The sequence below is a fragment of the Plutella xylostella genome, chromosome 18 (assembly GCF_932276165.1).
Source record: "Plutella xylostella chromosome 18, ilPluXylo3.1, whole genome shotgun sequence".
Classification (NCBI taxonomy): Eukaryota; Metazoa; Arthropoda; class Insecta; order Lepidoptera; family Plutellidae; genus Plutella; species Plutella xylostella.
This window is the reverse complement of record NC_063998.1, coordinates 8,004,624-8,017,628: the sequence shown is the minus strand read 5'-3', so window position 1 is coordinate 8,017,628 and position 13,005 is coordinate 8,004,624. Positions and strand designations below refer to the sequence as shown.

At 37.9% G+C, this 13,005-nt stretch overlaps 1 protein-coding gene across 1 annotated transcript; it reads left to right on the top strand.

The window, feature by feature from the left end:
- Positions 1-380: 380 nt before the first annotated feature.
- Positions 381-9,265, top strand: LOC105390909 (nuclear RNA export factor 1). The gene is made up of 10 exons (XM_038114035.2): positions 381-601; positions 749-1,378; positions 1,538-1,728; positions 1,971-2,080; positions 3,891-3,927; positions 4,584-4,831; positions 5,316-5,484; positions 6,548-6,712; positions 7,119-7,288; positions 7,796-9,265. The coding sequence occupies exons 1-10, from the start codon at positions 538-540 to the stop codon at positions 7,893-7,895; spliced, it is 1,884 nt and encodes a 627-aa protein (XP_037969963.2). The 5' UTR covers positions 381-537; the 3' UTR covers positions 7,896-9,265.
- The last annotated feature ends 3,740 nt before the right edge of the window (positions 9,266-13,005 follow it).

Here is a 13,005-nt window from a genome sequence, read left to right as displayed (position 1 = left end):
AAAGTCATTTGCACTGGCAAAGTATTTAATAGATATTATGCGATTCACACTTGACTACTTTTGTATTTACTAAAGATGAATATCTCGTGAAATTTAAAATTTTACATTATACTACTTTTAAAATATAGCATGAGCCCCATGACAACTGTCGAATCTATTCATTTTATTCGTCATTACATCGTTTCCAATTGAAAAACAACTTACCTGGTATCTGTCAAACAAACGTCAGTGAACTCATGCTAAATTTTATTTTACAAAGTACAGTAAAAAACACCTCAATGGTAGATAATTTTATAACATGCTGGTATTCTTATTTCCTGTTTTTTGACGTTTTGTAATTCTTTCAATTTCATTCATCCATTTTGTGTGAAAAATTGACTAAATTATATTATCAAAAAGCGTGCTGAAATAGCATACATAAATATTTTAGTTGAAAGACTATTTATAGATTTAATTACGTTAGTGAAGTCAAGTCTGACATTGATACAATTTGTGCAAAGTTACTTGTTCTCGCCTCAACTTTCTTTTCTACTGATCATGCCTAAACGTGGTGGAGGAAGAAATAACAGAAACTGGAGAAATAATGACAATGATCATTTTGGTACGTAAAATCCGAAATCTTTATTTTAATAGATATAATATTTCTATAACTATAAATTTTGTTTGTTTGTTGACACTATTCATCCACCATTTTGGTTATGCCCTGTTACAATGTCGACGGAATCACATGTGTGAATAACATTTTCAGAGCACGATGACCGCATACGCAGCAACAACACACGGCGTGTCAGCTTCAAGCCTGGCACCAACAAGGGGAAAAACAAGTTCTCCAACTTTCCCAATGACATGTCCAAGCTAATGTTGGATGATGACATCGACATGGGCGCCCAGGGGGGCCACGGGGGGCACGGGGGGCCGCGCGGACCCATGCACAAGGGCTCGTTCAGGGGCCGCGGGGGCATGCGGCTCAACTCCCCTGTACCGAGAGGCCATGGAATACCCAACAAAAAGTTTGTCGCGGGAATGCTACCATACTATCAAGTCATCATACCGTACGGAGCTAAACACGAAAGGGATGTTGTCCTAAAAGCTCTCCTCAGCTACATGTCACCAGACGTCTTCATCCCGCACTACTACAAGATCACCGGCAATGCTGCAACATTCTATGTGGATGATGCAAGTGTGGCAGAAAAACTGTTCTATGCTGACAGAAAGATTACCATGTCTGATGGTTTCAAACTGGTTGTGATTGTGAGGAATTCTGTGCCTAAAGTCACTATTGATGCCGAGATGAAGGAGAAAATGAAACTGACTATGGCTAAGAGGTACAATGCCACTACAAAAGCTTTGGACCTTACCAAATTTCATGCTGATCCAGGTTAGTCTTGTACATAATATGTATAAAGAATATTATATGACTTGAATATTGTTTTCCTTGTAATTATTTGTATTTTGATTGGTGCCTTACATGTGGAATATAATACAAAGTTCAAAATAAACGCCACCTACATAAACTAAACATGATTATTTGTTTCAGATTTGACTGACATATTCTGTGCCCTGTTCCGACCAATGATAATGCTGGCGGCTATTGACATAATGGAGGAGAACATTCCGGACCTTGAAGCCCTCAACCTAAATGACAACAAGTTGCATGGCATAGATCATCTGAAGGTTCTCGCCACAAAACTGAAGAGCTTGAAGATATTGTACATGGGAGACAACAGGGTAAGATAATTTTATATCTGCTTATATTACAGTTTATAAGTATTTTAGTTAGGGAAGATGGTATGAAACATCCTTGGTAAGCATCATGACCATTGGGAATAGTCAGCTACCATTTTTGTTATTGACAGATCAGCAATCAACAATCATTTTATGAATATTCTGTGGACTATAATTGGTTCTAAATCAGATCTAGATTTATGTCTATAGTTTACAATGGTTCACCAATAGTTGAAATTTTGCAGATACCATTCCTGGGCTCTCTGGAGTCAATCAAAGCCCTGCCGTTGGTGGAACTCTACCTCAAGGGAAACCCTCTTGTGAACAGGTTTCGGGACCATGAAATTTATGTCAGGTAATATTTATGGTTCTCATAACTTTAGGGTTGAAAAGTATTGAAACTTTGTAAGTCTGTCTGACGCTGAAGTAAAGTTTCTGATTGGAAAATATCTTCACTACATGAGTGGAATATATGTAGTGCTCAGCTGCAAATCAGTGAATCATAGATGTGTAAAGTGTGACAGTGTCGTTTGAGAAATGCAGGTTTAAGGGGTTTTCCATGTCTGCCCACCAAATGAGTCAGTAAAATGATTAAGGGTTTGTCTGTATGTTTCGTATATTTAAGCTGAACTTGATGATAACTGAAAATCTTAATACTGACTCCTAGCAAATTTTGTTAAATATTTCATCAAAATCTCGTAAGAAAATCTTTAATACTATATAACAATGTATGTATCATTGATGAAGGGTTAAAAATAATGTATCATACCATTGATTATTAAAATTTATTTATGGGATTATATACAATACTGTTATCATAAATTTGTATTACATTGTTTATTCAGATTACATAGCCTACATTATTTTGTATTATCTAGTTATTGCATAATTACCTACAATGTAATACCATACTGTATGATGTGATATATTTGTCATAACAAGTGAAATTTTATACTGAAACACTTCCTATGTCGATAATATTAATCTAATTATTGGATTTGAATAATTTTGAGAACCACTTCATGGTGTTAAGTTACTTATTTATCTTTGTAATTTATAATGATTATTGATTTTCTTACTAATTACAGTTTCCAGCTACTGTTCCCTTAGAAATCCAATGTCCCCTTCCTTAAAAAAAAAATCTAATTCTAATTCCCTGTAAAATACTAATGTTCTTTTGTATGTAACCAGATCAAACCATTCTTGTGAAAAGTAATCAGATCTGTATATATCCTGTATATTATTATTATTAGAACTGATAATAATATAGAATGCAGGTAACAACAATGAAAATTAAGATGGCTATTCAATAGCAAGTTATATCCTAAATAAGTACGATTTGTTTTTACCTGTAGCCTTACCATGAACACTTCATACCAACTCAACTCCAGGCAAATTCAAGACATATCTAAAGTAGATATGTATACAATTCACACATACATTATGTTACAACTTTTGTAAACACAGTAAATAACACTAAAACTGAATTTGTGTTTCACGAGTTCATGGTACAGTACAGATCTGATTGCTATAGTTCTATTTAGGGACTGGCAGTGCAAAGTTTAAATGCAATAGCTTTAGCTTGGTCAGGCCCTGAATAGCTCACCAGTGGCTAGTTGCTTCCAAATGAAACTTCAGGTATTTACTCAATCTGTCATACCCATATTTTCACATTATCATCCACATAAAGCGAATTGATAAGTAATTCCCGGGTATGCAATAGGGTGTTAGAAAAAGGTTATTGTAAGCAAATATTATTACTGTATAATATTAATAGAGGTTACTGAGGTGGTAATGGTGTTAAGTTCAAGAGAAACTCTTGATTTACCATCAAGTGATAATGCTTGTCTAAAGCTCACCCACTTTTGAATTACTATACCATTATTGTAACACTCTTATTGCGAATAAACACCGCACGGTATCACAAAGATTTTGCCTTGTGATTTGGTAAGTCAAAAGGCGATTTTGCAAAAATCAGAAGGCTAAATCTTTCAAGCACTGTGTGAATGGGCGACAGATTGAAGTACAATATTTGTTGGTGAAATCTGGTGATTTTGCGAAGGTCATTTGGTAGTAATCTCGTCCCTGTGTCGGTCGAGAATGGTTTGATCTGGTCACGAGTTTCAGAGCTGTCTGACACCGTTGCCATAATGTCTCCTTCCCAGCGATGTGCGGAAGAAATTCCCCAAGTTGACCAGATTGGTGAGTTTTATATTTTGCTGTAGATAAAATGCGTATATCAGCTTGTCTGTTAAAACTTAACAATAAAGTACAGCATGTTTTTAATATTGCTCATATTTAATTTTTTATCTACAACAAAGCTTAGTATGGCACGTCAAATTTTGTCGGTAGGTAAGTAAGTTAAAGTCATCTTCCGAGCCATGCTAGGTGATACATCTTACAGCGTGGAAATTAATTAAAACATTAGCGTTTTAATAAGTGCTTGGTAATGGCAAAAAACTTCGATTATTTTGTAAAATGTTTTAAATTTTCAAACCATAATGGTGTACCTAAAGTATGTTTTTTAATCTCAGATACTGAATTGACAGATTCTGTACGGTTCATCAAAAGTCGAATGTCCCGCCAATAGAACGATACGTCACTTACTGCCAGTTTCTATAACTCTATCTATCCATGACTGGTAGTTACTTTCATACGATTTTGACATAATCAAAAGTTACAATCTGTCAAAATCGTATGAAAGTAACTACCAGTTATCGATAGATAGAGTTATAGAAACTGGCAGTTAATCGCGGGACAATAGACTGGATGAACCGTTCAGAATCTGTCAATTTAGTATTTGAGATAAAAGACAGACTTTATATGAATCATCTTTATTAACATTTTCTCCAAAACAGGACGGCGCGGACCTCCCCCCAGCGATTGGCTTCGACGTGTCCGAAGTCCTCACCCTGCCGCCGCGCCAGCAGTCCTTCCTCGTAGACCCGTCAGGCCAAGACCTGGTCAGGGAATTCCTGACGCAATACTTCGCCATATACGACTCGGATTCAAGACAACAGCTGTTGGAAGCCTATCATGAAAACGCTATAATGTCTATGGCGACTAATTACCTGACCAATGATAACAGGAACTCGGCGAATACTAGGTGAGTTGGTTGTTTTTTTGCCGCTAGATGGCAGCACTTGTATCTGGGTTGGATCAATGATTTGTAATTTTGTATAAATCACTCAGCTAAAAATCGCTCAGTGGACGTTGGCATCACCCATCAAGAGCACTATCTTCGGTCTTCCCACTCAACCACTTTCGACTGTGGACCACATGTTTGCCTCTTTAAAGTTTTCTATCGAACTCATTTACTCCAACGGTTATCATATCAATTATCAGGCAGAGGCCAAGGATGCTGATTGCCTGATGTAATGCTTTTGTACGGCTTTAGGGTCTAACAAACCTGGTTAGGTCACTCTGATTGACTGCTGCGCCCAGGGTCCCAATCCCAGGCCGAGGCAGACATAATTTTATTTAAAAAAAATTATTTCCCACTTTCATAAGCACACGTTGTCTCCGTCATTGTCTTAACATTTTTTTCCTTCTTTCTTCATCAATAACATAATTTATTTCCTTTTTTCCAGACTGAACGCCTACATAACGAACAGCCGCAACATCCTCCGAGTGACGGAGCGCGAGTCCCGGCGGCGCTACCTCAAGCAGGGGCGGCTGCAGCTCGTGAGCTTCCTGTCCGACCTGCCGAGGACCAAGCACGATCTGATGGGCTTTGCCGTGGACTTACACGTGTTTACTGTGAGTGTTATGTGATTTTAGAGGCATAGCATAACATTTTAAACGCGCAAATGACGATTAGTAATGCGCATCGTCGGCGCTGCAGACACTGATGGTTGCGTTTGCATTGAAGATACAAACGATAGCAACGTGTGTATATAGCAGTAGCTGCCGCTACATGGGTTTGTTATCGACGTAGATAAACGTCACTATATCGCGATTCGCCATAAATACAGCGCTGTTTTTGGTTGAATGCGCTATAAAAGAGTTTATCGACGTCGATAACGGACCCGTGTAGCGGCAGCAGAGTATCACGAAGCGAGTTTCACGATCATTACGTATGATTTGGTTACCATAGTCTTTAAATTACGCTGTAGCTGCGTATACACCCGGCGTCTGCGCGTCTCAAATACATCGTGCGCTATGCTTTAAGAAGCATGCTTCACTATAAGCAGCGTGTAGCGGCCGAGCTACGTGAGCTTCCTGTCCGACCTGCAAGCACCAAGCACCACCTCATGGGCTGAGCCGTGGACCTGCATGTGTTTACTGTAAGTATTATAAGGCTGTATCTGTGGTTTTAAAGGTATAGCACAAGAAATACACACAAACACAAGGAACGCGCTGCGACGGCTCAATATACGCTGATGGTTGTGCGTTTGCATTAATGATACAAACGCGTCTATTGAAGCGGTAGCAACGTACGTATAACTATATAGCAGCAGCTGACGCTACACGGGTTCGTTATCTATATAGATAAACGTCTCTATATCGCGTTTCGGCATGAATGCGGCGCAGCCATTTTTGAAGATGAGTGTGATATGAACGCACGTTGACGCCTCCGTAGAGGCTGATGCTTGCGTTTGCATTGAATATACAAACGCATGAAGCGTGTATACGCTTATGGTTTCTTCTGTTATCTGCATACATTTTCTGCAAAAAGTTTCACGGCAAATTCCGCAAGAGGCGCCACTTTGTATCTAAAGTTTCATAGATTTCCCTAAATAATATACTAAACCTACGTAACTCGTAATTAGTTTTCTGTACTTATAATCATAATATCTCTAACAGTGACCCTCTCTTCCAGCCGACGCTGATAGTGCTGACAATGAGTGGCGTCTTCAAGGAGACGGTGACAGTGAACACGCCCACTCGCAACTTCCATCGCACGTTCACGATCGTGCCCAACGGCAGCGGCGGGTTCTCCATAGTGAATGATATGCTGTTCATTACTAATACTACTAGGCAACAGGTAAGGTCTTTTAACCCTATATGGCAGAGTAAGTTTAAATATTTCATTTGCTTTGGACCTTCAGTCTTTCAAAACATGATATCCCACAGCCATATAAAGTCTGGTACTAGTCTGCGTTCGCGTAGAAAGGTACAGATGATAGAGGCAACTGACGAGTCCTATGTTTGTTTGTTTACCCTTAAAAAGGGGTTATCTGATTAATCCCTGAGTCTCCAAAGCAAAATGGAAGAAATGGAAGGACCAAGTCAGACTTGAGTCAGTACGTATCCGTGCAGCCTTTCAAAAGTTTTAATATAGCTGTAATATAGCTAATCACTTTTTCGACTTGCTGAAATTACTACTAATTTCTAACATGAAAATGCGACACACATATCTGCATCAAGTAACATAACCCTTCCACTTACAGAGAGACGAGGCGTTCGCCACATCTCTACCCGAGGCTTCAACATCATCAGCCCCGGCCCCCGCACCCGCGCCCGCCCCCGCCCCCGCCGCGGGCGGCGACGAAGCTGCCAAGATGCAAGCCATGGCGTTATTGAGCCAACAGACTGGCATGAACCAGCATTGGAGCATGAAGTGAGTGTGTTTTTAAGTGTTTTTGGTGTGTAGGTGGCAAACGCTATAGCAGTAATCTTTGACCTAGGGCTTGTCACTGTGTAAGATAAGCGTCATTCGCTGACTGCCCAGAGTGCGGCGGAAGCATAAAACTAATGATGCCGGTTGATGAACACACATGGAGAATCCTTTAGTGGAATGTATTCGTTTGTTGAACGTTTACTGGATCATTTACAATGATAATATATTATGCAACCGGGAGGGCTAAATTCTAAGAGATGTTTCTACCAGTTAACTTGCGGGATGTTAAGGAGCAGAGAGTATTATTGTCAATAGATGGCGACACTTTCCGTACAACTGATATTCGGTTTTACGATTGCACAACAGAGGTTCCGTTATGAATCGGAAGTAGTTCTTTGGTTCAACAAAACAAAAACATGACAAATAACATGTAAAATAAATAAATAAATATAAATATGTGGGGATATGTCAATTTCGAATATTAATTTATCTTTTCTTTATTTTTAGCTGCCTTCAAGAAACTGGCTGGGACCTCCAACGGGCGCTCTTCATTTTCAACCAGCTGCAGTCGGAAGGGAAAATACCACCGGAAGCTTTCGTGAAATAACCTGCCAAATTAAGAAGACTTGACTGAGGCTGTGCCCAACATGTGTACATAGAGAATAGAGTGTAAGCTGAGAAGCTGCTGAATTTATTCGGATTGGTGATGTCAGAATCCGATCGGATTCAATTTTAATGTGTGGTTAATTGATTGTAACTAAAATTGTTACATTGTTACCTGGAAAATTAATTTTAATTTCAAAATAATGAACATGAAGAGAGAAAATAGAAGATTTAAAAGTTTAGTTTTAAAACTAAGTCAAAGTTCCAAAGTACAGTAAAGTTTTGAAAATATTAGAATAGTTTAGGTTTTGAATTTTCCATGATCTTTGTTCTTGCATTTGTTGCGATTTGATGTCTGTGTTTAAATTCAAATTACTCTAAGACTTCTAAATATAAAAAAATACTTCAATGTGCAATCATATGCATATCATGTAATAAGGTAAAGTCAAATCATTCATCGTATTATCGTGCAAAGAATATTTTAAATTTAGGTTTCCAAGGCATGTTTGTAGCTATATAGCGTGCTATAGTTAAAATTCTTGAACTTGAAGTCTGTTGATTGTTCCTAAAAGCTCTCTTGTAATTGGTTAGCCCAGTGGCCATTTTGTTTAATCTCTTTTCTTATTGGTCAAGTCCACTCAACAGTACTTACTACAATAACTTATAGATGTTGATTCCATTCCTTTCTATCAAAGATTTTTATTGTATGCATGCTGCCAGAATATTTTTAAATTAAACTTTCTATATTGTTATACTTAAATAGAAAGCAGAACTGAACTAGAGCAATACATTTAGTAAAATATCATACATTATAATTAATAATATTAAAATATTGTTTGTGAATGAATTCAAAACCAGCACAATGTTAATTTCTTTACTGTTACGAGTACTTGTTAAAAGTTTTGTCAACTATTACAATTTTCATGTATAAAAATGTACTTCGACTTATATTCTGTTATAAGGAAAATCGTTACGGGGTTGGGATCTACAAACCAATGGATGGAGTTCTCAAGGCGACGCTCAACGATTGGTTCACGGTCGAACTTTGGTGTTGATTGTGCATTGCTGGCTTAGTGCGAGCCGGACCGAGTTGCCTTCATTGACAGCGATTTTTGTACGACATCCCTTGCGATTGTGTCACAGCGGAACCTCCTAAGAACACAGTTCTTTTGTGGGCTAGCTGTGCGGACATCCAGGGACCAATCACACTAGTTGTAATATGACCACAGCGACCGATTTTAGAGAAAAGCCGAGAGACTCCTACAATGGTCTTGTAACGGGGAAGCGTAGGGCCAAATGAGTTTAAGGGCAAACCTTATGTGTAAATATATTAAGTTTATTTTCGAATAGAGTAATAAATATTTTTTGATGATATTTCAGGTGTTTAACTTTGCGTTGCCGCCCTATACAGGTGTGTTTAGACTACTGATTTTTTTATATTATCTTGGAATGTGATAGGTAAGAATGTACTATAATGACATGGAATTCTTGATAGCAGCTATGTTAACTCAAGAGAAAATTAAGCTAACTGATAAGATGACACTTCTTCATACAAGATAATAATTAATAACCGTATACGAGTATCTATATAGTCCTTGTAAGATATTAGATAAGAAATATCCTATAATATTCCCATATTATATTTTAAAATAATTTAAATCTTAGAGGTATTGCAAGAGATTTGAAAAAAGTAACATCTAAAGAATTTAAAAAAAGGATTTTTAAAAATGAAAAGTAAAAACTTATTTCATAGAAAAAACCATACCAATCTTGATATGAGAATGATAATTGCCTTATTGGCGCTATTTGGAAAAGTCCTATGTACATTATGTAGAACTTTTGTTGTCATTGTGTGAAGAAACATACCTACATAATGATGTTATTAGTATAATATGGTAGGAGTAGTATAATATAAGATATACTTCGCGATGCGGCAAGGAAAATTAATTAACCCCTCCCATTTCCTTTCTTAGAAATGAATTTTCCTTATGTACTCTTTTTCATCCTTAGGTACTACGATTCTCTACTAGGTATACTGATTTTGAGTCTAGTAACTTTCCATTGCGTCCAACAATGGCACATGCGCAGTGTGTTGACTAACGAGATAACATACAACGTAACACAAGGATGTTTTATTAAAATCTACACTTACACAATACAAGTCTCATATTTTTAGGTTACCTACGCATTTTATAATTTTTCCGACAGGTATTAAAAATATTTGTTGTTTAGTAGGTACTTGTGCAGAATAATTTCGATGTATTTTCAACCTCGGTGGGATTTCATCAGTGTAGTTACTTATTTTCTATTGGCAGGTCAATGTACCTACAAACTTACTACTAGCTTACTAGGCCAGCGCGGTGGACTAGACCTAAAACCCTTCCTTCATTGGAAGGAGACCCGTGCACCAGCAGTGGGGACGTGATGGGATGTGATGAGGACAATGTACCTACCCTAAATATCTAGCAGCTTTTATTACAGGACCTACTATGAAATCACTAATAAATAAACTTATAGCACCTATCTTTCCGTCCTGCGTGGTAAGTATTGAACTGTTTCTTGAGCCCTTCAGTTTTTAGCATCACATAAAATGTTATAGTTAACTAGGTACTTCATATTTATTTAACTGCCTGTAGGTATAACTATTTCACTATATGACTTAGAGTGGATTCGTCCAAACATCACGTTACACGAGAATAACTATACCGGAATTAAAATTATACGCGAGTAAATATCTAGGATAAGTACATTTGCATTCTACCAAGTTATACCATGATTAAATTGAATGAACGAGGAACGAAACTGTAATGCAACTAAAATAAAAATAGCTGCGTTTCAAAGCATGCAATAGAAATGACATGCCAACTTAGTTTGAATGGATTATAAAAGTATGAAATTGTTTATGTTTTAATATTTTATTCGCTGTTGTTATTCTGAGACTTTGCCTTTTAACGTACTTTTGTTTATGTTTTGACAGATGTGTTTATATGTCATTATGACGGTTTTCTAATCAGCTGATGTGCTGCCGCCATTACAAAATTACTCTCGGATAAGCTCGTTACACGGTCAATTTTGGCGGTATAACATTTTATTCTTGGGATAAGCTAGTTATCTTGGTTTCAGGTTTGGTAGAATGCAAAATCCTGCTTACTCGCGAGTAACTGGTACTTTACTCGAGAGTAAAATTTACTCGACGTTGGCCGAAGCCGCCCTAAAAGTGATTCATTCGTAACCAAGTAGAATAAAAAATCTAAGGAACCTTGTACACTACGTTTGCTAATTTAGTTTGATCTCCAAAGATCACTGCCCTAAACAGTTTATGCCACGGGTAAACCCCGAGCGTTCCCGTCGTAATTTCCCTAAAGACATTATAAGTGAGTGAAGGTGATGTGGGGAATTCCTCTCCAATGAATTAGGTAGGCAGGTATTATTTACAGGAGATTGTCTAGTTGTCAAGATAAAATACTGTTAACAAAGCTGATCTACTATAGTAAGACGAAGAAAACAGTGGCGAGTCAGTGTCCTCGGCCGCGCACTCGGTCACTTGCTAGCCGTTCATTGGTCGAGGATCGGCTGAGGATACTGTCTCATCACTGTACTCGTTAGGTGTAATCGACCCATTACATTAAGTAGCATGGGACGCGAAATTTTAATCGCCAGTATTGGCTGCAGTGGCTGGATGCGAGTGTTGTGGGCTATAAGTAACTAAAATATCCAGGGCTACGACTGGCAACCCTAGTTGTGGCGCTCGCTTTGTGAGTGGCCTGTGTCTATGCTCGGCCAGCTCAGCCAGCAGTGGACGATTATAGGGGCACAACAATAAATACATGGGCTGATGGCACATTATGTATACCTAAGTATGTTAAGGCTGATGATGAAAATGACACTGAATTTCTTTGTGTCCTGTAACTACTGAGTTCCCATGGCCATCTTTCAGCTCCATAATCAGACCTGGTCACCATCTAACAACGAAACTACCTATTTGGTCTTTTTTCAAGACGAATCAAACGAGCTCAAGTGAGTTACCTAGCGTAACATTTTTCGGGTAACTACCTATATCCATGGTCCGAAAACAAATACCTGCCCGATCGGGAATCGAACCTGGGAGCTTCAGCTCTTTAGTTAATAAAATAAGTAGGTATTAATTTCCTTGCTCTATAGTGTTTATATTTTTGTACAACTTTCTCATTTATATTTATAATCAAAATTGTCTCTCTTAGCTCGTAGGGTTGCCTGGAAGAGATTGCTCGCTTCTAGCGATAAGGCCGCCCTTATTGTATTATAGATTTTAAGTATTAAATGTTATTTTAAGTGTTTTATGTACAATAAAGTTATACTACTACTACTAACAGCCGCACCAGTCATTGTTTCCCCGGTGTTTACTTACTAAGTAGGTGGGTAGGTAAGAAAAACTGTTCCATTGACTTCACAAATTGCTTCGGATGCGTGTTGGTTGAGCGGCGTATATTTACTCAATAGTAGGTGAGTATAGCGGGCCAATGGCCGTGCAACGACTTCCGATTTGTATCGAACCCGGAACTCTCGGCTCGGCAGTTATTAACCGCTGCACTAGCATGTCGTACTTATAATGGGACATAATGTCCTCCTGAATTTCGACCATGGCTATGAGATCAGCCATCAGCGTCGGATGAATCGAATTTGATGAAACATCTAGGAAAATTCTCAATAACGTAAAAAGCAATCGCACAGAGATATTATAGTAAAGCGTTAGGTGTATAAAATTATTTGCTGAAGAAGAAGAAGCGCTGCTTGAATCTTTGGAAGTAGGTAGCTACATACCTATACCATACATAATAACGTTGACCAAATAATTTGACCGGATTTTTGGAGCTAACAATAAAATAACGCTGCGTTTTAGTTTAGGTATTGTTGGGATTTATGCGTAGGTTAACTGTTCCCAACAAGGAAAACAATGGAAAAAGTTCATGTTTTTCCCGCGCATTTCCATTCAATTAAAATCTCTGAAAACAGTTATCACTAGTGTTTACCTGCCAGTTTTGTCTATGAGTACAAGTAGAAGAATTCTATTATAAATGCCCGACTTACGGTATACCGCTTTTACTTGTATTATCTAGACTCGCTATCTGAGATAC

Bases quoted from the DNA above. Each gene is read 5' to 3' on its own strand.
- LOC105390909 (XM_038114035.2), top strand. From the start codon at position 538: ATGCCTAAACGTGGTGGAGGAAGAAATAACAGAAACTGGAGAAATAAT. The intron at 3,928-4,583 runs GTGAGTTTTATA...TCTCCAAAACAG, and splicing joins TCCCCAAGTTGACCAGATTG to GACGGCGCGGACCTCCCCCC. The intron at 5,485-6,547 runs GTGAGTGTTATG...CCTCTCTTCCAG, and splicing joins TGGACTTACACGTGTTTACT to CCGACGCTGATAGTGCTGAC.